Below are 21772 nucleotides of genomic sequence, written 5' to 3'. Positions count from 1 at the left end.
CCCGGCCAGCGGTGCAGGTGGCTGCCGGGCTGCATCGTGATGGGCCATGGGCGATTTGATATACGGAACTTTTCTTCTTTAGGCGTTCTTCGCAGCCTGCTATCCCTTGCTATCCCTTGCTATCCCTGCTGTGTCTTGATATATCGTTACTCTGACCTGTCTGATGCAGTCTCTTATATACTTATAGATGTCTCCCCCCCCCCACGGCCAAAGCCCAAGCCCTTTGCTGACAAATAGCTGGACGCACAAGTCGATTCTCCCGCTCTCTATCGGCAGCCTCGGAGTTTCTTGCGCTTTAGCTCACAAAAGAGTCGCTGCGATGGAGTCAACTAGTTGCGTCTAGCGGGCACACTCAGCCAAAATGCTTTTTACAATACGGGGGTTGCAGCATGGGAGAAGCCAGCTAGAAAGGCCAGCGAAGCCCTCGGAAGCGGCATGACTCAATTCTCGCAACACTAGCAGGCGCTTGCTCTAGGCTTGGGCGTTGTCTTCAACAATAATCTTCCTTCATCTGCCTCAAGTCGCCAGCAATCCTGGCGCATCCCGACCCCTTAATCCCGGCCAATAGTGGGAATAAAACGCCGTAAAAAAACTTACTCTTGGGATGCTTACTAGTTATACGGAGCGAGCTGGAAGCTCTTTCTGTCGGACTATGGGGCGACGGGCTGCAGTAAGAAGCGCCATCGGACCCAACGCCTTTTTCTTCTTTCTTACCTTTCTCTTCTTCTTCTTCTTCTTCTCTCTCTCTCTCACTACTCAACTTACTCCTCCTCCTCTCTTCTTCTCTTCTCGTCTTCTCTTCTCGTCTTCTTCTTGTTTACTTCCTTCAAGCCACTTTTCAGGTACGCCTAGTCATGTGATTCTTTATACGAGATAATCACGTGATAGATACAATCTGTCTACTGCCACGCGCTGCCCCGCCTTATGACCACGGCCCCGTGCATTAAGCGTGCAGAAACCCAGCATAAACCCAGCCTTGGCATGCGGCAAGTGCGTGGCTCGTGGCCCTTGCTCGGCCCACCCCGGCTTCCGTCCTCCGCGCTAGGCCTCTTTGGGCCTCTGACCAATCATCTTCCCGGTCCTTGCATGCTGCTGACTAATCCGCCTATCCTAATTTCTCTTTTTTCTTTTTTTTCTTTTCTTTTTCTAAAATTAATTTAATGATTTGTTAGTTTTTCTTTTTTCTTGCTCCTTTTTTTTTTTTTTTTTTCGACTTTCCCGACTTTCTTCGTTCTTCTTCCTGCAGAGCAAACAACATATATCACAAAAGAAGGGACAAGCAAGCAGGAGAGAAAAGGGCCAAAAAAGAATAATAAGAAGAGAGACAGGAAGGGAGTCCGCAATATCTCCCTCTATCTTGCAGCAGCCAGGTCTCTGCTGTTCTGTACTCTCGCCGGTCGTTACATGGGCCATACTTGAACCAGTCAACAAGGGGGTTTCTTAGTTAAGTTGGCAGCTTGTCTTGGACAGAGAGAGAGAGAGAGAGTCGAGAGAGAGAGCTCTCTTCTCGCCCGCTATATCTCGGTATCAGACGACAACGACAGCAACGACAACAACAACGACAAACAGCCATCAACCAGCGAAAGCATGGCCAGCGTCAACGGGAGCTTTGCCTCGCCGGCAGCAGATGCGTCTCTTCATGCCGCCGTCGCCTCGCCGTCCGGCCTCTTCATGGCCCTCGTCAACAACATGTCTGGCTGGGGCGCCGTGCTTGCGCTCTTCCTCTTCGCGGTCGCCTACGATCAATGTCAGTTCCCTCTCATTCCGGCGCCGTCTCGTCCTTTTTTTCTTTCTCCTCTGTCTGCGTGTGGGTTGCCGGTTGACTGACATGACCATCGTGGGTAGTTAAATACATATGGCTCAAGGGGTCAATTGTTGGCCCCCGGTTCAAGATCCCCTTCATGGGGCCTTTCCTCGAGTCCGTCAACCCCAAGTTTTCTGAATACAAGGCAAAATGGGCCAGTGGAGACCTCAGCTGCGTCTCCGTCTTCCACAAGTAAGTTGATCTCCCTATCTGTACCTTTATATTGTTATAATATACATCTTGGATAATGGCATTGTGCTGATGGCGGATGTCCCGGCTATGCAGGTTCGTCGTGATCGCATCTACCCGTGACATGGCCCGCAAAGTGTTCAACTCGCCCATGTACGTCAAGCCCTGCGTCGTCGACTCGGCTCACAAGCTGCTCGGCAAGACCAACTGGGTCTTCCTCGATGGCAAGGACCATGTCGAGTACCGCAAGGGCCTCAACGGCCTCTTCACCAGACAGGCATTGAGCGTCTACATGCCCCTGCTCGACAGCGTCTACGACAGGTACTTTAGCATGTTCATCAAGGAGTCCGCCGACAACAACCACAAGCCAATCCCCTGGATGCCGCAGTTCAGAGAGCTCATGTGTGCTCTCTCCTGCCAGACCTTCGTGGGCGACTACATGACCAACGAGGCCGTGGTCAAGATTGCCAACGACTACTACCTCATCACGGCCGCTCTCGAGCTCGTCAATTTCCCCATCATCCTTCCCTTCACCAAGACCTGGTACGGAAAGAAGGCAGCTGACATGGTCCTGGCTGAGTTCAGCAAGTGTGCGGCAAAGAGCAAGGTCCGCATGGCTGCTGGCCACGAGATCTCCTGCATCATGGACGGCTGGGTCAAGGCCATGCTCGACTCCGCCGCCTACCGTGAAAAGATCGCCAAGGGTATCTCTGTGCCTGACGCCGAGAAGCCAAAGCACATCCTCCGTGATTTTTCGGATTATGAGATTGCACAGACCATTTTCACCTTCCTCTTTGCCTCTCAGGACGCAACCAGCAGCGCCTGTACCTGGCTCTTCCAGATCATGGCCGATCGCCCCGACATCCTCGACAAGGTCCGCGATGAGAACCTCAAGGTCCGGAACGGTGATCGCAACGCACCCACCTCCATGGAACTGCTCGACCAGCTCACCTATACCCGTGCTGTCGTAAAAGAGACCCTCCGATACCGCCCTCCAGTCATCATGGTTCCCTATGAAGTCAAGAAGGACTTCCCAGTCACCCCTACGTACACTCTTCCCAAGGGCTCCATGATTGTCCCATCCGTCTGGCCGGCTACCCATGACCCCGAGGCCTACGAAGACCCGGAATCCTTCATTCCAGAGCGATGGATCACCGGGACGGCCGAGCAGAATGCAAAGAACTTCCTCGTTTTCGGAACTGGTCCTCACTACTGCCTAGGACAGACCTATGCACAGCTCAACTTGATGGCCCTGATTGGAAAGGCCAGTATGGCCCTTGACTGGGAGCACCACACTACCCCCCAGTCCGAAGATATCAAAGTCTTCGCTACCATCTTCCCACAGGTATGGTGCCGCCTCAGCTGATCCGTTCGCACATACTTCCCGCGATACTAACTTTTTTCTTTTTTTATAGGATGACTGCCCACTCGTCGTACGACCCCGACCAGAGTGAATAATGTCGTGAATGACCCATGGATGGGGTAACTTTTTTACGCCGCTACCCCCAATTATCGAAACAACCGGTTCGAGGATACACCTCACCTTAATACCTAACTAACCTGCACCCTTTCCCCCCTCCCTCTTCTCCTTCTCCTCCTTCTTCTCTCATTTTTCTACCCCTCCTCTTTTCTCCCATCACGCTGAATACATTATGTACGGTGATCCTTTTACAGCATGACGGGCTTTGCCTTGCACCCCACCCTTAACTCTATTAATGCCCCATCCCATCCCTTATTCTTCCCTTCTCCCCTTTAAGCTCCATGGAACTTCTACCCCAGACGTTCCCCTCCATCATATGATTCCCATACCTTTCCCTCTCTCCTACTTCACTTTTTTGACTTCGCATTTGATCTTCTTATTTCTTCCCTCGTCACGCCCTTTACAGTTTCTCGTTGCTTTTTCTTCTCTTTTTCATTTTTACTTCTTCGCAAAAGCTTTTTAAGTTCAGAAAACGGCTCGTATATGGTATACGAGAACAGTGCGAGCAACTCGTCTGTCTTGACGATTTGGTCTCGCCTTTGGAAATGGGAAAGGGGAACGGGGGGCGGCTTTTACGCATCGCAACAGCTAATCGGGGCATGCTACGGAGTGCATATAATACTTAATCGTTATTAATGAATGATATTCGGTGAAGACACCTCTTCCTCTTCTCTTACTTCGACCTCGCTTCACCCATGCTTCATCTTGTCTTATTTCTTTTTCCTTCCCGAGAACTTATCCTTAGCGGCTCAACGTCAATGTCAACGTCAATCAAAGTGTTTATCTTATTATTATTTTTTGGTTTTTTTTTTTCTCTTATTTATTTATATTTCTTACGTCATCATCCTCTGCTCTCGGAGTTAAAAGAAAACCCAAAATAAAAACCTTATTTCCCTCTTGCGGAGGCCCGGCGTCGACTTGCCGAGGCCCGCGACTTTTTTACTTCCAATCCTGCCTTTGATTCACCAGCATCATCAACCAACATTTTGGTCAACAGGCAGAGCAACAATGCTTTCCAACAGAACAGCCCTTCGTCTGTGCTCGAGGGCGTCTCGGCCTTCCACTTCCGCCGTTGCTGTCCCTGCCCGTCGGCTCCAAGGTATAAGGGTGCGAGCGCAATCTAACATTGCCGCAAATACCAGGCAAACTCCCTCCCATAAGACTATATATACCCAGCCAGCCCACCATGCTCGACTACTCTCCAACACCGCTCGTCTATCACAATCAAACAGCTCCTACGAACCCCTCTCCTTAAAAGAATACAAATTCGAAGACGTAAGCACCGCCAACCATCAACTACCCTAGCTATCTTTACAGAATTCCTGACAGCCAGCAGATAAACTCCGCCTTACCAACCCAAGACTCTTCCTCGCCATCCTCAAAACCAAATATAATCCTAATCGATGTCCGCGAACCCCCCGAACTCGAAGCAACAGGCATCATCCCTTCCGCCCTTTCCATACCCATCGGATCCCAGACAGACGCCATGTTCTTGACCCCGGACGAGTTCTTGACTCGTTTCGGCTTCCCGAAGCCAGGGACTGAGGGAGGTGATGATAATACTACTGCCAAAATGGTGTTTTACTGCAAGGCTGGCATTCGGGCCCGGACGGCGGGCGAACTGGCTGTTAGAGCGGGATATGATGCTGACAGAATCGGGGTTTATGATGGGAGTATTTTGGACTGGGAGAAGAATGGTGGGCGAGTAGAGAGGTGGGATGGGCCTGAGAATTGAGATCCTGGCTTGGCCTGGCCTTTTCTATTTTGTCTTGATCGATTCTTGTATATCTATACTGGACAAGTACTTGTATTATTGCATGGTGGCATGGTATGTGCAATTTGGTTGAACAATGGCTCACAAGCCCATTATGTTGAATAGTATAAAAAAAGAGCGAAAAGAAGGAAGAATGATAATTCTACGCGATCAACTCATGGAAGTTTTTAGATATCCCACAGGTAAAGGTAGACAAAAGTGGCAGACAAAAGGTCATTACAAACATAGCTTTCTTGCATGCTGGTTAACATGAATCATGGTGTCTTTAACGGGGTTGGCGGTTTGGCGCTGTAAGGACTTTCAAGGGATATCAAACACCGGCTTCAACTTTTTAATAAGTGCCCATTCTTCCATCGTCACGTCTGATCGGTAGAATTCCTTGAGTGTGTCTATGCTCTTTCGGGAAATCATCGAGTAAAGTGTATCCTTTTCTTCGAGCTGGCGGCCGTACAGCGGTTGGTTGGGCCCTTCAATCTTGATGGCAACGGAAGGCTGTCCCTTCTTGCAAATGGGGAGCTGCTTGTGGTCTCGTTCAATGGACATTCTATGCGGCCAAAGTTAGTACAAACGCATCTGATTACGGAATAAGTCGGAGGTAAAACTCACACTCTACCGAGACTAATGACTTCCTTCTGTCCAGTGGTTGGGTTAGTTTTCACTGCGGCAATGGGCGTTAGAAGACGGAGGGAGCCTTCAGTAACATCAACACCAATAACAATCGGATCCTTCTTGTTGAACACAGCAACTGGTGACAGGACGCAAGGGAAAACGGCTTGTAGCTTGCTCTCCTCCTTCCTCTGGGCTGCGAGCTCTTCCATATGCTTCGTAAAGTCATCGAACAGATGATAGATGATATCAGCAGTGAAAATCTTAATGCCATTCTCATCTGCGTAAGCCTGGGCTTCCTTGTCAACTTTGACGTCGAAGCAGAGCATGACGGCGTACTGCTTGGCTTTTTCAAGCATAGCGCCTGCACGCATCACATCACGCTTGTATACAGGTCCGATAGAGATATTGGCAACAGGAATCTTTGATGTCCTCAAGAACTCTAGCAAGGCTTCGAGGGAACCAAGAGTGGAAGCTTGAACGGCAACACCACGGTTGTCTCGGGAAACCTTGCTGAGGAGGTTCTCTAGATCAGACATGACTTCATCCGTAAGATCTTCCTCGTCGTCATCATGGTTGACCACAAGAAGTCGGGAACCGGCGATAGCGTGTTCAAGGTCGTTAGCAGCAATCTTGACACCGAGCGCAGCCTTGACTTCCTTGTTATGAACGTATGCAGATTTGAGTCGAAGTTCTTTCATTGGGGCCGGAGTGAGAAGGGCTCGAATATTCGTGACGATGGCCCCGTTGAGGCCGCAAAGGACGATACGATCTCCTTCACGAAGTACACCGTTGGAAAGGACAACATCAATAGTAGTACCGAGACCTTCAATGACCTTAACTTCCAGAACAGTACATTCCACTTCTGAAAGGTACATAAGTGCATTGGTCATACGCTCCTGAGTAAGAGTGACAAGTAGTTTCAGCATATCAGGAACACCCTCACCCGTATGGGCCGAAGTAGGAACCAGAGAAACGTTGCGAGCCATGGATTTGTTTTCATAGTAGAGCTCGGAGTTAAATCCTTGCTCTGCAAAGGCGAGCTTAGTCTTCGCAACTCGGTCTTTGAACTCGCTTTGAACTGTCTTGCTTTGCTTAGCCAAACTGTCCTGGAAGCCGTTGTTGTCAATCTTCTTCCAGCCGAACAATCTGTCTATTTTGTTTAAAGCCACGATGAAGGGAGTCTTCCTGTCACGCAAAAGCCTCATGGACTCGAGAGTCTGAGGTTCCAAACCGTGCATGATATCAACGACCAAAATAGCAATGTTGCAAAGCGAGGATCCTCTTGAACGCAAATTGGAGAAGGACTCGTGCCCAGGGGTATCGATGATAAGAAGTCCAGGGACCTTGAAGTCGAATTTGCCATCTTTATTAACGACTGCAGTCTTCTGGACGAGCGCGTCGACGGGGAAGTAGGTAGCTCCAATTTGCTGCGTAATACCTCCAGCTTCGCCTTCCTGCACATTGGTCTGTCTGATTTTATCCAAAAGTTTGGTCTTTCCAGTGTCGACGTGTCCAAGAATACAGCAAATAGGAGAACGAAGGTTGTCCTTCGACTGTGCTGCCACTGCTTCTTCGTGCTGCTTCCTTCTTCTCTCTGCTGCTTCTGCCTTCCTCTGTGCAAGGGCTTTCTGTGTAGATGTGACGTCTTCGTCCTCGGATTCTTCTTCCGACTCTTCTTCCGACTCGGATTCCTCGGGCGTACCGGCCTCTGGCTCCTCCTTTTCAGCAGCCTTAGGGGCTTCCTCCTTGGCCTCTGCTTTGGCTTCGTCTTCCTCGTCAGACGAAACATCCCAGGACTCCTTGATATCATCATCACTTTCTTCGGCCTTTTTGGCTGCCTCAGCTGCCTCCTTTGCCTTCTTCTCCTCTTCCAGTCGCTTTCTCTCAGCCTCCTCGGCTTCGTGCTGTGCCTTGGCTCTGGCTGCGGCAGCTTCCAGGTCTTCCTCCTGTTTCTTGCCTCCACGCTTCTTCTTATTCTCATACACTGGCTTCTTCTTTTCCGTGGGCTTTTCTTCCAGTCCAGCTACTACAGCACCACCGGCCTCCAGCAACTGCTTCATTCGCAGCTCATTTCGGTCTCTTGCTTCCTTCTGGGCCTTGGTCAGAAGTTTTCCTTCTCGCCTAAGCTGCTCCTTTTTCTCCCTCTCCTTTTCCTTCTTTCTCTGACGGATTTCCTCTTTTCTTCGCTCCTCTTCCTCTAGTTTCTTGCGCTCTTCCTCAGCCAGTGTCTTCTCAAGCTCTAGACGGCGTGCCTCTTCTTCCTGCTGCTTTCGCAGTGCCTCCTGCTGTCTCTGGATTGCAGCCAAGTGAGCGGGGATCTTCTTCTTCTTTCCAGCAGGTTCAGCAGCTGGAGTTGGGGCCGGTTTAGTCTCAGAAGCAGGGGAAGGTTTTGTAGCTTCCGGTTTGGCAGGCTGAGCAGCAGCTGCGGGAGCTGATGCTTTCTTCTTTGCAGCCTAGTAAACGGAGGCGTCAGTAAGGACCGTACACCTTAATCGTATAACTACCCAACGATAAGTTATATATCTCACCTGTTCCTTTTTCCTCTGCTTTTCCCTCTCTTTCTTCTCCCTTTCCTTTTCCTTCTTCGACTTCAGCTTTCCACCCTCCTCAGGTTCTGCTGGTTTGGCTGCTTCCTTCTTTGCAGCTCCCTTGGCTGGCTTTGGTTTTCCAGCAAAGACATCGTCATCGTCAAACGTGCCCTCTTCAGGTTGCTTGCTCTCTATGGTAGAAACAGGATCTTCTCCCTCCACAAAATCATTGGTGGGCTTTCCCTTCTTTGCCTTCTTGTTCTTGTTCTTCCTCAGAGCTGCGAGCAGTCCACCACCCAAGTCATCGTCTTCCTCCGGAGCAGCGGCGTCAGCTTGAGGCTCTTCCTTCTTCTCAGTCTGGTTTGCTGGAGCTATCGACTCGCCCAGTTCCGCTTCCCAGTCGTCATCGGCCTTTTTATTTGACTTCTTTTTAGGCGCCATCTCGGACCGGTCGTGTGTGTGGTGAGTTTTCTTTTCCTGTAAACGAGATTAGCAAGGAACTCGCCTGAAAAATGCCCAGGAGACAAATACCTCGTTGCAGCTTGCCCGGCGCTCCTTCGCCGTTCTTGTACGCGGGATTGATATAGAAGCGAGGTTTGTGGGTGACTTCGTCCCTCGAACAATGCTTATCGTAAAAAGTTGATAGCGGGTGGCATTTGTTAAGTTACTTAAAGGGACCCTGTTAAGGTTGGGGCTTTTCCGCCTCCAACTGCACCTTCACTTCTTCTGCCTTTTTCTCTCTTAGTACCTAGACTACCTAATCTCTAATTTTATAGCCCGTCTATACTGTGTTCCCTTGGAAGCGTCCTCCCCTTTGGCCATTTCACTCGACTGGCAGGCCGTCGTTAACTAGTGGGTTTTTTTTTTTTTTTTTTTTTTTTTTTTTTTTTTTTTTTCACTTGCCGCAAGCTAACTAGTTAAAAATTGTTCACAGTTCGAACGAAGCTCAAAATTACTAAGCTAAGCGCTCGCCTATTTTTGTGGCCCTGGTTTTGATATCTATTTGATATCTAGATCAGCATGCAAGGAGAAGTTATACTGATACCTTATACTCCGGTTCTAGGAGGCATCCAGTATGCTGGTTGGAGTAATACAATGATTACTTCTTGCCCTTTTCCCATGGAAGCGTAAGGTAGGATGTCGTCGAGTGTGCTTCAGCCTGTTCCCTTGTGTGGTGAGTTTAGCTGCAAGGATGCGCTGCCGGCCAAATGTAAATGTTCGACATTATTTTTGTATCCCTGAGCTGAAAGCGACGCAGTCTAGAATGAAAGTGCCTAAATTGTAGAATGTTGGAAAATGTTGAATGTAGTGCACCGTTTCCCTCCCTCCCCATTTTTTTTTTTTTCCGTAACAGCCTATGCAAAGTATCTCGCTATGAACAGCTACAAGAGAAAAGATAAAAAGATCAGGTATGGCATCAACTCTTCTATAACACGCATGGAAAGAAGAGTACGCCTTCCATGGAGAAGATACCTGCCAGATATGCAGTGTTGTGGCGTGCTAGATTTCAATCCGGAGCATATTCTCCATCCACATCAGGATATCCGTAAATGGATCGTTTGTCTCGCCTACAACCAGCCTGGCGAATTCGATGAATCTTTCTACCTTCTTTTCGGCATATGCAGGCGGAGCATTGTCTGGGGTGGTCCTCCGCATCATATCTTCAAGATACCTGGCTCCGCGGCTGATAAGACGAGCAAGAATGTCACCGTCAATATGCATGTATTCAGGCTTATCTGGCAAAGGGCACAGTTCGTCCACAGCCATTCGGCGTTTGCGGCGGAAAGGGCAGATATTGGTGTCCGCAAGACATGAATATTGAATGAATCGAAGGATCCGCCATTCGTTCTCCGTGAGCATCTGGAATCGATAAAGCGTGCCATCCAGTGTTGTACCATAAGCTATCTCGCAACCGCCAGAGTGGGGCCGGAAACTGCGACATACTCGTACCACTGCGGAAGGGGTGATGGCAGAAAAGACGGGCCTAACCAGCCTATCATCTTTTAATCCAAACTCCCTTAGGCCGATCACTGCTCCGCCGCGGTTAGCTGTGAATATAGTCTTGAGTTCTCCGTCAAGATTCACATGGTCAAGGCCCCCTTTATCAACACCCGCTTGAGCATGCAAAATTAGCCCCTCTTGCGTCGCTCGAAGGACAATAAGCGAGTGGCGGGCGGTCAGGACGTAGATAAAGGGCTCCTTCACAGTGATTGAAACCGCATGGGATTCAAGATGGTGAGGCTCCAGGCTCCGCCATTTTCGAGTGGATGGATCCAGGGTCTGCATTAGCAAGTCATCTCCAGAGGCCACGATCAGGGAGCTCGGTCCGAACGAGGTTATTGTTCGGACTGGTTGGTTGTACATATGAATGCGTTTGGTCATGCAATCAATATTCCCGATACCTGGTGGGTTTTGTCGAACTGTAATGTAAACAACTCTCCCTCTGTATTCAACACAGATGTCTCTCCCTGCCTTGTATTCGACCTGTGGAAAGGAGGTTCCTACCACAATCATGTGGTACTCATTTCCTTCGCCGTAGAATTTCCAATCTACCAACGCTGTCACTTTTTCACCGGATGCTCCGACAGGTTGGCGGGTGAGCACTGTAGGTGCGGACGATTCATTGCCCCTGGTCCTAAGATCGATTGGTGCTGAAATAAGCGTCTCCCCATCAGGGTCTAGGAACCCAATCTTGGGCCATATCCAGCGTTTGGTGCCCTCCGTTGACGAAGTGAAGTCAAAGTCCACCCTATTATAAGCCACAATCAACTTGTTCAAATATTCGGAATACACGAGTCTCTTCGGATTTCCCCGGACACGTATCTCGCGAGGAACAGCTTTCGCAACTTTCTCCAAGCTACAGGCAAAGAGAGTATTGTCGGTAATACATAACAAGGAACCACTAAGGCCCGTGGCTGGTGCCTGTGCAGGTAAATCAACGCAGTTGAATATATCGACAATAGGCTGCATCTTTTCAGGCTGTAATCCAATTAGCATCACTTTTCCTAGGCACGATCAGTTACCAGTGGCTTACCTTGCTTTGATCAGTGATCCAAACTTTCTCCAGAGAGTAATGCAATGACGCCTCAATGGGGCTGTGTGATACCCTCCAAAGGCCTGGACCACAAGAGACGACAGCCAAGGTTTTATCAGATTCATAGCCTCCAATTCGAACAGAAGTTTCACCGAGTTTATGAGGCGGCAATTGGTGTATTTCTATGGAAATATGTATCATTCAGTATTCCTGTTCGGTTACCGCCCGAGAATTGCTAATTACTTACCGAATGAAGTATCATCTTGAGTGACTCTGAAGGGAATCAAATGCCCACTCCGGAGGCCACAAAACAGGACCATCAGCCTTTTCTCCTCGCCAACAGTGGATATGAGCTTTAGAGATTCGAACACCGGTGAATCAAGGTCATCCTTGCCCATCATGATCCCACGTTCAAGGTGAGGAGTCAAGCCTTCCACGCTATCTATTGCCATGATCAGGAGTTTCCCTTCGCTTGTACCAATAAAGAGATATAATTTGCCGCCAAGCTCCTCAACGTCGAAGCAAATTGGTTCCTGGTCGAGAGCAAGAGGCAGTCCAATGAGGGTACATTTGCACCCGTTTTCATCAGAATTGACGCTCCGGAGTTCCACTCGAACATCGCTACCGTTTCTTATAGCTACGACAACAAGAGAGAGAGGCCCACTGGTGAAGGCTACGACGGCTCGATCGTTTGGATCATCCCATGTTATAGAAGATCGTTGCTGGAAGACAACGTGGCTCAACCGAATTGATGCATCGGTGACTTGTATTACAATACCGTCTGGCGTTATACTGGCTGCTAGCGTTGGGTGATCAAGATCTAAACCACTTCGTTCTTCGTCCATAGCAAATGCTTCTTCAGTGCCACTTATTGGTATAAAGATCAAAGAACTCGTCATAGGGTCTGTTAGCAGGCAAAGGGTGCCTTCTCCTCTAGGGACAGGGATTCCCCATACTCCTGTTATACTTGAACAAGCTCCATGTTCAATATTGAGGCCTATCTGTGCTTCAATGCCATATCTCAGCTCGGATATAGTGCCGTGATCAGGTCCAACACCGGAGCAAGTGAAGATTCGATCAAATGGTAGCCCCATGCCTTGTTGGGTGTCTCTGGACAGTGGGTTTGTAGTAGGACGTCTTGCCTTTATCACGGCAGTATCTAGGATAGGGCCCCAATTCGGGACTCTCTGTATACATCTTGGTGGTTTTCGGGCATCTTCAATAAAGAGGCCACCACCGCACATGCTACCGGCGGTGACCAGGACATCTCCGGCCTGGTATCCTTCCGGGAGGATTGCAAAGGCAGTATCAAGGTTACAGCCGAGCGAACCTAGATTCGACTGGCGTTCTATATCTCCAGACTTGCCTATCTCCAGGTATAGAATCATACCGTCTTCCCGACATAGGTAAATATCGTCAAACTGGGAGTTTCTAATCCGGTTGCGCCTGGCTCGAGCCCAGTGAGTCCAAACTTGGTTTCTCGAACGTGGGCGATGTTCTAAAGTTGGGAAGGGGCAGTTCATTGGTACGACTGGCCCATCTGTATTTAAGACATTTTTGTAGATGGACATGGTCGAGTGTGTTGCAACCATGAAAGAAGTCGAGTGAATTAGGGGTATCAGAACTGTTGGCAGACGAAAATGGTTAGAAAGCCTAAGGCTGTTGATCCTGGGGTCCACAGATCGCAGCGTTTCCATGGAAGCCCAGTCGTAAGTAACATAATACGACTCGGAGTCTTGAGCTATAAGCAATAGAAGGATTATTCTGTCATTGTCTGGTGGCGTTGGGTAAAGAAATTCCATCCTCAAAATATCGCCGTCCGCACGGAAGAAACACTCCTGTTCATAGAATACCAACGTGAGCTTTCATGACCAAGGGTATTAATGTGGGAGACATTACCTCCTTGATGGGATTTACGGGTCCTTGAGCCATTTCTGCTTGGATCATAGATGAAGATTTCAGAGAGAATACACCAAAGAACTTTTGTGCGGCACATATGGCCATTGCTCGTGCCCTTGTATTTGTTAGTATTACAGTCTTGCTTTAAGACGGAATGTTTCAACTTTACCGTGGTTCCACAGCGATGTGTCTGCCATATTCCTCCAGAGCACTCGTATCCGCTGGCAAAGGGCGCCTAGAATAAACGAACTCAGGAACACCACGAGATCCAGGCTTGGTAAACATAAAAAGAATTTCCTTTGAGCTTAACACTAGAACCAATATATGAGGTGGGACCTTTCCTTCATCTTGTGATTCTTGAGTAGAGGGGCTTGAGATCCTTCCGCCTTGTTTTATTTGATCTTCTAGCTCGGGACCTGGTTGAGAGTTAATTATTTTGGCACCGATAATCCTGGAGTCGAAATCAGACTTGGTAACCACTTCTTCTAGGTGGCCGCTTGGTACTAGCTCCTTGATCTGGATGAATTTATCTCCAATGAACACAACATCATTTTGATCTTGGTGTCTGAGGCGAGCTGGGAGTATCCATTGAACCGCAGGCCCTTGAGCAAGGGTTCTGGACAGTATTCCAGTAGCAGGTGTTTGGGCCTTCTCTGCTCTTCCCGAGATACTGTCCGATTCACGATTTCGAAAGAGGAGTTCTCCAATATCAACCGTCCTCGTGGCCCACGTCCCATTGACCAAGACGGTGGTTTGTAACGACATCGTGAAGCTCAAGAAAAGTTACCGATCCCTGGTAGACAGAAACAGAAGGCTTGCACCGATAAAATAGGAATTAGGATGAGACCTGAACATAAGTTCTAAAACAGAGGCGTTCCTCTGCTTAAACACGGCCTACTTGGTAACCACCAATATGCGGTATCCTGGCTATCCTCCGTGTACTGGATCTGGGCTGCCTAAAAAATGTAGAACCATGAGGCAAATTGTAAGTATAATGAAGGCAAAGACTGGAAATGGGGTCCTATATAGAATCCTAAATGCACTGCGGGGTACTCCATACACTATTTGGCTAGGAAGGGAGTCTCTATTAGCGAAGTAGAAGACCAGGGCTTGCTTGGTCGGATATGGTAGTATTGCTAGGCTTATTTTCCCTTGCTGGAGATTTTGTGTGTCTGTAGATTTAAAAGAGAATTAACAGAAGGGCAGCCGAGGTCATATATACCACTCTACACCAGTGGTGCCTCAAGAGGAGTGACGAGGTATCGGACCCTCCAAGATAACGCAGGACAGCGAGATGGATGTTTCATTTGGCCATGCCGGGTATAATAAAACTGCATTCCCAGTAAGAAAAAGAATAATCACCGTTGGTCCTAAGGGTGGGCTGGGATGTTCGTTGTATACAGAAGCATCACATAGAGTACACAAATGTTTAGCGGGTTTTCGGGAGGGACTAACCCACTGTGAGGCTAACTAGACGACCAGCAAAAAGGGCGCCGCAGAAGAACCCCTTGTTGTTAGGATGTTTTGGCGTCGCGAAAGCCCGAAAAGACGGAGAAAAAGACACCCCCCAAGGACACCTGCGCTTCCCCGGCCTCGTCGAAGAGAAGAAAGTCGAGCGTGTCCTGCTTGTACTTCCTCGTCCTCCTTGTTCTTCCCGCTACGTCGATGTTGCGACCTCCCAAGTGCCCAGGTAGTGGACGGAAAAGTTTCTCGGAGCAAAGTTTCTCCGCCCCAGCCAACCAGCGGCCGAGAAGCTGCGAGCCAGACGTTACGCCGGTATCACCAACACTGGACAGCATCGTCCATAGACGTATCGTTCTCCAGACGGACCATTCAGATAGCTGGCATTTCTCGAGCTATAAGTTTTTCTAGAATATAGGCTGGACGCTGCCTGTCATACCCATCTCTGCAGCACAGATATACTTGCATAGCTGGCCTCTCGACGCTTCACCCCAGGCATAGCCACCACCTTTATCTTGCAACCCCGTCACCTGTGGGACCATCACTGCTTGTATACACGCACGACCACCCCTTGATTGCTCGGCATGGCTCTCCTTTAAGTCTGATAGAGCTTTAGCAGGTGCTTTTCCCCTCCAACGGGGTATACCATATATACCAACATCCATATACAGTCATCTCAGATCGAACCCCTGGAAAGGTTCAACCAACTCTTGTTTTTTTTCTCTCTGCCCTTTACTTGGCCACTAGACGAGTCTGCGTTTGATACCCTCAATACCTTCACAGTTGCATTCCTCTCTCAGTCCACCAGATCTGTCGATGGGGGAAAATCTAGAAACGAATCGTGTAATGGCAAACGAAGAACCCAAGGCAGGAGATATCAATTCTGGTCGGCTGCTTGCCGATTCAAAAGCCTACCGTCGGAAGAGAGCAGAGATCGTCAAAGCAAGCAGAAAAGGAGATGTTGAGCTGTTAGCTAAGCTTGCCACCTCTGAAGGGGGTTTGCTGGAAGATGACATACGAAAACAAGTTTGTAAGATAGGAGCTTGTAGCGTGTTTTTGCATTTTTTTGCCGACGGTTTGACTAAATGCTTCTTATCAGGGCCAATTCTTCAGGGATATGTACGTGCTACCCACACACTGGAACTTCCACCACTGTCTGAGCTGCCATGCCACGGCGATGAGGTTCAAGTCAAACTAGATGTGGATAGATCATTTGTCTATTACCCCAATTGTAAGTTCGTCAACGTGGACACTTGTCTACGGAGAGTATATCCTGGCAGATGCACTAATATTATCCTTCAGATAAGACAGAGAAACATCTCAAGGATAAAAGAGATGAACTCCTAGACTTGATCGTATCAGTACTGCGGCGAAACCCTATGCTTTGCTATTTCCAAGGATACCATGACATAGCCCAGGTCCTACTCCTTGTTCTTGACCGTAAACATGCCTATCAAGCTCTGGAACATATCTCTCTCTTTCGCATAAGAGACTATATGCTTCCGTCTCTCTCTCCTGCACTTACGCATCTTCAGCTACTACCCGCCATCATCACATCCGTAGACCAGAAACTTGGCCAACATTTATCCGGCACCAAACCATTTTTCGCCCTTGCTGCCACCCTAACGCTTTACGCACATGACATCGAAGAATATGCTCACATTGCCCGGCTCTACGACTTCATCCTCGCCCATGAACCGGTTGTATCAATATACCTGTTTGCTACCATCATTCTCTCAAGAAAGGACGAACTGTACGACATTCCTCAGGATGAGCCTGAGATGTTTCATGGCGTCCTGTCAAAATTACCCCGCCCACTGGACCTCGAGACCCTGATCTCGAATACGGTACGGATATTCCAAGACCATCCGCCTGAGAAGCTCCCCTGCGGTGCGTGGAAATCTATACCCTCCTACAGTGTCCTTAAAACGCTGAGAAACCCTGGCTTGCAGCCAACTCCGGATCAAGCAAGGGGCTACTTTCATCAGCAGATCCGGGGCCTGCAGCGGGAAAAGATGCGCAAAGATGCAGCACTGCTTATTCGAAAGCATTCTTTTTCTATCAAGCTTGTGGGTGCCACAGTTGCTGTCGGCATCCTTTCATACTGGATGATAAAGCGAGATCCCGACCTTGTAAAGCATCTCTGGCGTTATTTAGGGCCTCTAAAGACTACCTTGAGTTTATGATCAAGTTAGGTCGCACTCTTCTTGTATATTAGATAAATGACACTCATGTATGCCTACGAATAAAACACAGAAAACTCGTAAAAGTTATCAACTGCATAGACCTTCATCTAACTGCCATGCTCTAGCCCCATGCTACAACGCTTACATAAGCCTTATGTTCAAGCTGTCTTCTTTGCCAGTCGTCATCTCGCAGGCTCCAACATCACCGATATCTGCGACATTACAATTCAATAGCAAAGATGGCCAACCGAGGCTACGATGCAGTAGTGGATGTTGATGCTGAGGTATGGGATGCTGTTACTGTTTTCTTATTTTTCTATCAGGGCCGTTCCCCAGACTAATTGAACTCTCCATAACAGGGTGACCTTGGCCATACGGACCTTCAAGAAGACCTTGAATTTCATTCCTCAAGTACGACTTGTGCCTCCCTGGAATATAGTCCTTAGATCATGTCCCTATTTTTTTTTTGCCAGCGTCTAGGCGATTATATCAAATCTAGCTAACTCAAGCACTTTCGCTCAGATTTCGATGAGACACCACGCAACGCAAAAGGCCACCCAGATTCCTCATCTTTCCTCGCCGGCTCATCTTCTCGACAAGGGGGCGGGTCAGGAGGCGCAGGTTCCAATGCGAAGATCTGGAGTATAGCATATTACAACCGATACTTCGACGTCGACACCTCAGAGGTCTTCCGACGATGTGTTTCGACTCTCTACCCAAGATCCAATTTCCTCGATGTTCTGGATGGGAACCCCGATCTATACGGACCGTTTTGGATTGCTACAACTGTGGTAGTAATTCTTTTCCTGACCGGTACTGTCTCTCAGTATCTGGCGAGGAAAGGCAGTCACCATTTCGAGTATGATTTCCGCCTCCTCTCCGGTGCTGCTGGACTTATTTACGGCTACACTTTCATATTGCCCGTTGCTTTATGGGGGGCTTTACGTTGGTTTGGAAGCTCTAGTGCGGATTTGATTGAGTGCTGGGCGCTCTACGGATATGCCAATTTGATCTGGATTGTCGTTGCATTAGTGAGCTGGAGTCCGCTTACTGCGCTGAATTGGGCGCTTGTTGGAGTTGGCTTTGGCTGGACGGTGTTCTTCCTGCTGAGGAATCTTTATCCGGTACTAAGTGCTACGGATATGAAGACGAGCAAGATATTGCTTATTGTGGTCATAGTGCTTCATGCAGCCTTGGCTATTGCCATTAAAGTGTTGTTTTTTGCGTAAGTTGAAAGACCATGCAATCCTTTAATACGCGCGGACGCTAACAATTCGCATTGTAGTCACGGAAGTTATGCGAAGAAGCATGACGACGACCACGATGACAAGCATGATAAGGGTAACAAGCATGATGACAAGGACAAACACTCGCGCTTTTAAATTTGAAATGTTATATCCTCGGAATACCCTAGCTCTTCAATGACTGATGAGCTTTCCCTTGCAACACTAATTGAAATATCCTTCTGAGCGTCTTTCGAATGCTGTATTATTGTTTTTTGCTTATTGACACTGTATTACTCCAACATTCTCATAGAATCTCGCTTCCGTAGGGCAGTAAGCTTGGTGAGACTTTTTGTTGAGATGCTATCTAAATAGCTCCGGGTATTGCCAATTCTAGGAAGACCTTTTCAATTGGAAATGTAAATAAATAACATAGTGCCTCTTCTTCCTTTGAAAGGCGTCATTATGTCATGTTCACCCAAGTAAAACACCATACCACAACCTCTGGCGGAACCACGCAACAGAAAAGCACCAGTTTACTTCAGCTTCTTCTTTGGTCGGAGTTGGTTTGTGTGTCCGCACTTCTTCTTTCGGCAGTTGGTGGCACGTGGAGGGAGACGGGCCTAATCAGAACAGGAGACACATGGTTAGTTACATATCCAGAAGCTGCAGATGCCGGTCATTAACGCTGGGTGTATTGGTCACCACATACATAGCACTTTCGGCAGACCATCTTCTCGCAGTTGAACTTGGAGGCGAGGGCCTTCAAGGAGGGCTCGATGATACCACCGGGAAGGTCGAGGACAAGGTGAAGGGTGGACTCCTATAAATCATTCCATCCGCATTAGATACCGTTTTGAATTCTCGTCTGTTTCGCCACACATAATCTCGAATAGATCGATATCTTTAAGTCTTCCAGGTGCTGTTGTTCAAGCATACCTTCTGGATGCCGTATTCGCTCAATGGGAATTCATCGCGGATGTGCTTTCCACCGAAGACGTATCGCTGTTCATCGACAGAAACGAGCTCTCTCTCGAAAACCTGGGACTTGATGGCGGAGATAGTGTCGGTGGGCTCTGCGTTCAGAGTGAGAGTGTTTCCACTCAGGTTCTTGACGAAGCTATCGATTGAAACGAAAGGGGTCACATAGTCAGCCTTGCGCATCCCAAATTCATGGATCCAGCCCTCTTTTCTTCATATCTCCAATGTTCTTAAAGCGTTCGATCGGAGCGATGGGGGTGAAGGGTTCAACCTACATCTGCACTACATGGCAGAAAACGAGATACGTTAGAGATCATTCAGGGAAACCGCGCGCAACTAATATGAGAGATAACTTACTGTTGGCAGTGAATCTGTCGCTGTTTTGCTTCGTGGTTTGCCGATACTGCGTCGGACGTTCAAGATAGCATCAAGATTTCGAAGGTGTTCGCTTAGCCCGTGGGAGCAAATACCCTAAGCCCTACTCTCCGTGCTGACTAAGCGAATCATCCAACTTCAGCCTTTTGAAGGGCCGGAACCAACGAGCAACAAAGATGTGATTGAAGATAATGATAGTAATATATATCGGAGGGTAGGCTAGCTGGATTTTCTATTCAAGTCTAGCATAGAGCATTGGGGTTAATTATTTACTATCTCCGGCTTTCCTCCTTTGGAACGTGAATTCGGGCCTCTGTCTGATACACAGCAAGGACCAGAGTTTCCAAAGACACGCCAATGGTTTTCGCGGCAGTATCATAGAAATTCCTTGCAATATCTGGTAGTTGGTATTCATAACGGAACCGCAGGTAATCGCATCCTGGTCGGGGGACAGGTCTCATAAGCCTGCTAGCCTCTTCTTCAGTAACTACCCTCCTAACTCGTAAGCTGGATAGGACAGCCTGCAATTTTTCAACTACTGCTTCATCATCCGTCTGCCTAGCTTGGTTATCCGTCTCGGTAGCTGCTGCTCTAGTTGTTGGAAACATCTCTGCAAAAGGGTTGGAAGCCTTGGCACCTATAGAACCGAATTAGCAGATGGCGCGCATTGGGTACAACAAAGAGGTCATCCTTACCTTTATCAGCAACCCAAAATCTATCGTACCAATCCATGTATTCATCTAGCTGTTGCTGTGTCATTTCCATTGCATCCATCTCCGTAACTTGCATTGCAGCACCATTTGTGAGGAATCCTTGTGAAATTCCCCTACGGTCAAATGTACTTTGAGCTTCAGCCCATTTTTCCCAATCTATAACTTGAACGGAGGGATCGTTCAATGCCTGTGGGTATCTTTTGACGTTATCAAATGGAAATAGAAGCTTAGTAGCAACAATAACAAGACATATCAGCTGCACCTCTGGTAGGTATATCCGATGAAATCTCCTAGTTATTTCTTTTGGGAATGTGTATGTAAATTCCACGCTTTTCATAAGCTGCTTAACAGCTGAATACACTTCGACTGTAACGTTAATTAGTGGAACGTCATTTGATAATGGTTATAATAGAAGCCCCTTATCGGTCAACTTACTAGGTAGAGCGAGTTGCTTCACATAAGAGAAAAGGAGTAATGATGAGTTAATGGCCGGAAACTCTATGCTAAAATCACGGTGGTATAGCACAATCAAGTCCGCAACAGCTCGATGAATTTGATCCCCAACGGGTAGATTCTGGTATGCATGTTAGACGTTATGTTTATAGATATTAAAGTAAACGTAGTTAGATCTACCTTTGTATCAAATGCGATGTGATATATTGCAGGTAGCCTGTCTTTCATGTCTGAGGGTATAAAGCGGAGAGGCCTCATGAACGGGATTTCATCCTCAGCAACCCATTTTTGCATGTACCCAATGCTCACTGGAAGGCGGAGTAACAAGGTACCCAAGTAGCAAAGAGCCAAAGAATCAATTACTCGAGGTGAAGTACTGAGTTTCCGCTTGTGATACTGGTACTCTTCTTTATCAAGTTCGCTTGACACGCCAGTCTGAGAACTGAAGAGCTGGGTCGAATTCTCATCGTCAGTATAGATATCATCTCTCCCTTCATAAATCTTCTCAAGCCGGAGAATCCATAGATCCTTTACAATCCCCTAGACATCTCTATATCAGCAAAACTTATTCGCACTATATGAACTTGATGAAGCCTTACCTCGAGTTCTGAGGGAAGCCCCTTGACATGAACCAGAGCGTGACATTGTTTCCACAGCAAAAGCTGATAGGCTTCCAGGAACAGCTGGAATGCATCACTCCCATGATAAGCTTTAGCAAGTGTGCATTAGCAGGAGTAGTTAAACCAACGGTTTGGGTATATGTCTTGCAGGTCTTACTTTTGGATCTCCGTTCAGCCTGGACTTTCTTCCGTCGGGCTGTTCTGCCGTGGCCGCCGAAGTTCTCGTCGTCTACGACCACTTCCTGGCCCTATACGTGCAGAGTAAGCAAGACAGGTTGGATAATTATTTATTAGTCTAATTCTTTCATTTACCTGCTGCTGATGCCCTTGACGGCAAAACCACAGCCCGTTTTCGATATAGTAACGGGTTTCGCGGCAACCTTCCTGGCCGCAGGTACCGCGCACCGACTCCGCCATCAGAAGTGCATTTTCGCATGTAGTTA

General features: G+C 48.1%; 9 protein-coding genes across 9 annotated transcripts; 4 read left to right on the top strand and 5 right to left on the bottom strand.

Annotated features, from left to right (window-relative positions):
- Nucleotides 1-652: 652 nt before the first annotated feature.
- ARB_03814 (cytochrome P450 oxidoreductase, putative) lies at nucleotides 653-3359 on the top strand (the record flags this gene model as incomplete). The annotated part of the gene is made up of 6 exons (XM_003009842.1): nucleotides 653-842; nucleotides 956-986; nucleotides 1173-1384; nucleotides 1445-1747; nucleotides 1846-1996; nucleotides 2090-3359. 6 exons carry the CDS (start codon nucleotides 653-655, stop codon nucleotides 3357-3359), a joined length of 2157 nt encoding a protein of 718 aa, XP_003009888.1.
- A 1122-nt stretch (nucleotides 3360-4481) lies between these two features.
- ARB_03813 (Rhodanese domain protein) lies at nucleotides 4482-5208 on the top strand (the record flags this gene model as incomplete). The annotated part of the gene is made up of 2 exons (XM_003009841.1): nucleotides 4482-4748; nucleotides 4810-5208. The coding sequence occupies 2 exons, from the start codon at nucleotides 4482-4484 to the stop codon at nucleotides 5206-5208; spliced, it is 666 nt and encodes a 221-aa protein (XP_003009887.1).
- A 339-nt stretch (nucleotides 5209-5547) lies between these two features.
- Nucleotides 5548-8825, bottom strand: ARB_03812 (uncharacterized protein; the record flags this gene model as incomplete). Its single annotated transcript, XM_003009840.1, has 3 exons — nucleotides 5548-5791; nucleotides 5854-8309; nucleotides 8385-8825. The coding sequence occupies 3 exons, from the start codon at nucleotides 8823-8825 to the stop codon at nucleotides 5548-5550; spliced, it is 3141 nt and encodes a 1046-aa protein (XP_003009886.1).
- Nucleotides 8826-9884: 1059 nt separating this feature from the next.
- ARB_03811 (uncharacterized protein) lies at nucleotides 9885-13422 on the bottom strand (the record flags this gene model as incomplete). The annotated part of the gene is made up of 4 exons (XM_003009839.1): nucleotides 9885-11363; nucleotides 11419-11600; nucleotides 11666-13256; nucleotides 13318-13422. 4 exons carry the CDS (start codon nucleotides 13420-13422, stop codon nucleotides 9885-9887), a joined length of 3357 nt encoding a protein of 1118 aa, XP_003009885.1.
- Nucleotides 13423-13482: 60 nt separating this feature from the next.
- Nucleotides 13483-14082, bottom strand: ARB_03810 (uncharacterized protein; the record flags this gene model as incomplete). Its single annotated transcript, XM_003009838.1, has 1 exon — nucleotides 13483-14082. The coding sequence occupies one exon, from the start codon at nucleotides 14080-14082 to the stop codon at nucleotides 13483-13485; it is 600 nt and encodes a 199-aa protein (XP_003009884.1).
- A 1542-nt stretch (nucleotides 14083-15624) lies between these two features.
- Nucleotides 15625-16964, top strand: ARB_03809 (uncharacterized protein; the record flags this gene model as incomplete). The annotated part of the gene is made up of 2 exons (XM_003009837.1): nucleotides 15625-16009; nucleotides 16081-16964. 2 exons carry the CDS (start codon nucleotides 15625-15627, stop codon nucleotides 16962-16964), a joined length of 1269 nt encoding a protein of 422 aa, XP_003009883.1.
- Nucleotides 16965-17203: 239 nt separating this feature from the next.
- Nucleotides 17204-18346, top strand: ARB_03808 (uncharacterized protein; the record flags this gene model as incomplete). Its single annotated transcript, XM_003009836.1, has 4 exons — nucleotides 17204-17248; nucleotides 17324-17375; nucleotides 17487-18189; nucleotides 18250-18346. 4 exons carry the CDS (start codon nucleotides 17204-17206, stop codon nucleotides 18344-18346), a joined length of 897 nt encoding a protein of 298 aa, XP_003009882.1.
- Nucleotides 18347-18723: 377 nt separating this feature from the next.
- ARB_03807 (uncharacterized protein) lies at nucleotides 18724-19351 on the bottom strand (the record flags this gene model as incomplete). Its single annotated transcript, XM_003009835.1, has 3 exons — nucleotides 18724-18810; nucleotides 18900-19010; nucleotides 19127-19351. 3 exons carry the CDS (start codon nucleotides 19349-19351, stop codon nucleotides 18724-18726), a joined length of 423 nt encoding a protein of 140 aa, XP_003009881.1.
- Nucleotides 19352-19815: 464 nt separating this feature from the next.
- ARB_03806 (RNA polymerase I specific transcription initiation factor Rrn7, putative) lies at nucleotides 19816-21577 on the bottom strand (the record flags this gene model as incomplete). Its single annotated transcript, XM_003009834.1, has 5 exons — nucleotides 19816-20180; nucleotides 20239-20622; nucleotides 20692-20830; nucleotides 20890-21151; nucleotides 21309-21577. Coding segments are annotated over 5 exons (1419 nt in total), but the record flags the coding sequence as incomplete, so codon positions are not given.
- Between the last annotated feature and the right edge of the window lie 195 nt (nucleotides 21578-21772).

Source organism: Trichophyton benhamiae (genome assembly GCF_000151125.1).
Source record: "Trichophyton benhamiae CBS 112371 chromosome Unknown contig00346.0, whole genome shotgun sequence".
NCBI classification, from domain to species: Eukaryota; Fungi; Ascomycota; class Eurotiomycetes; order Onygenales; family Arthrodermataceae; genus Trichophyton; species Trichophyton benhamiae.
This window is presented reverse-complemented; position numbering and strand designations above follow the sequence as displayed.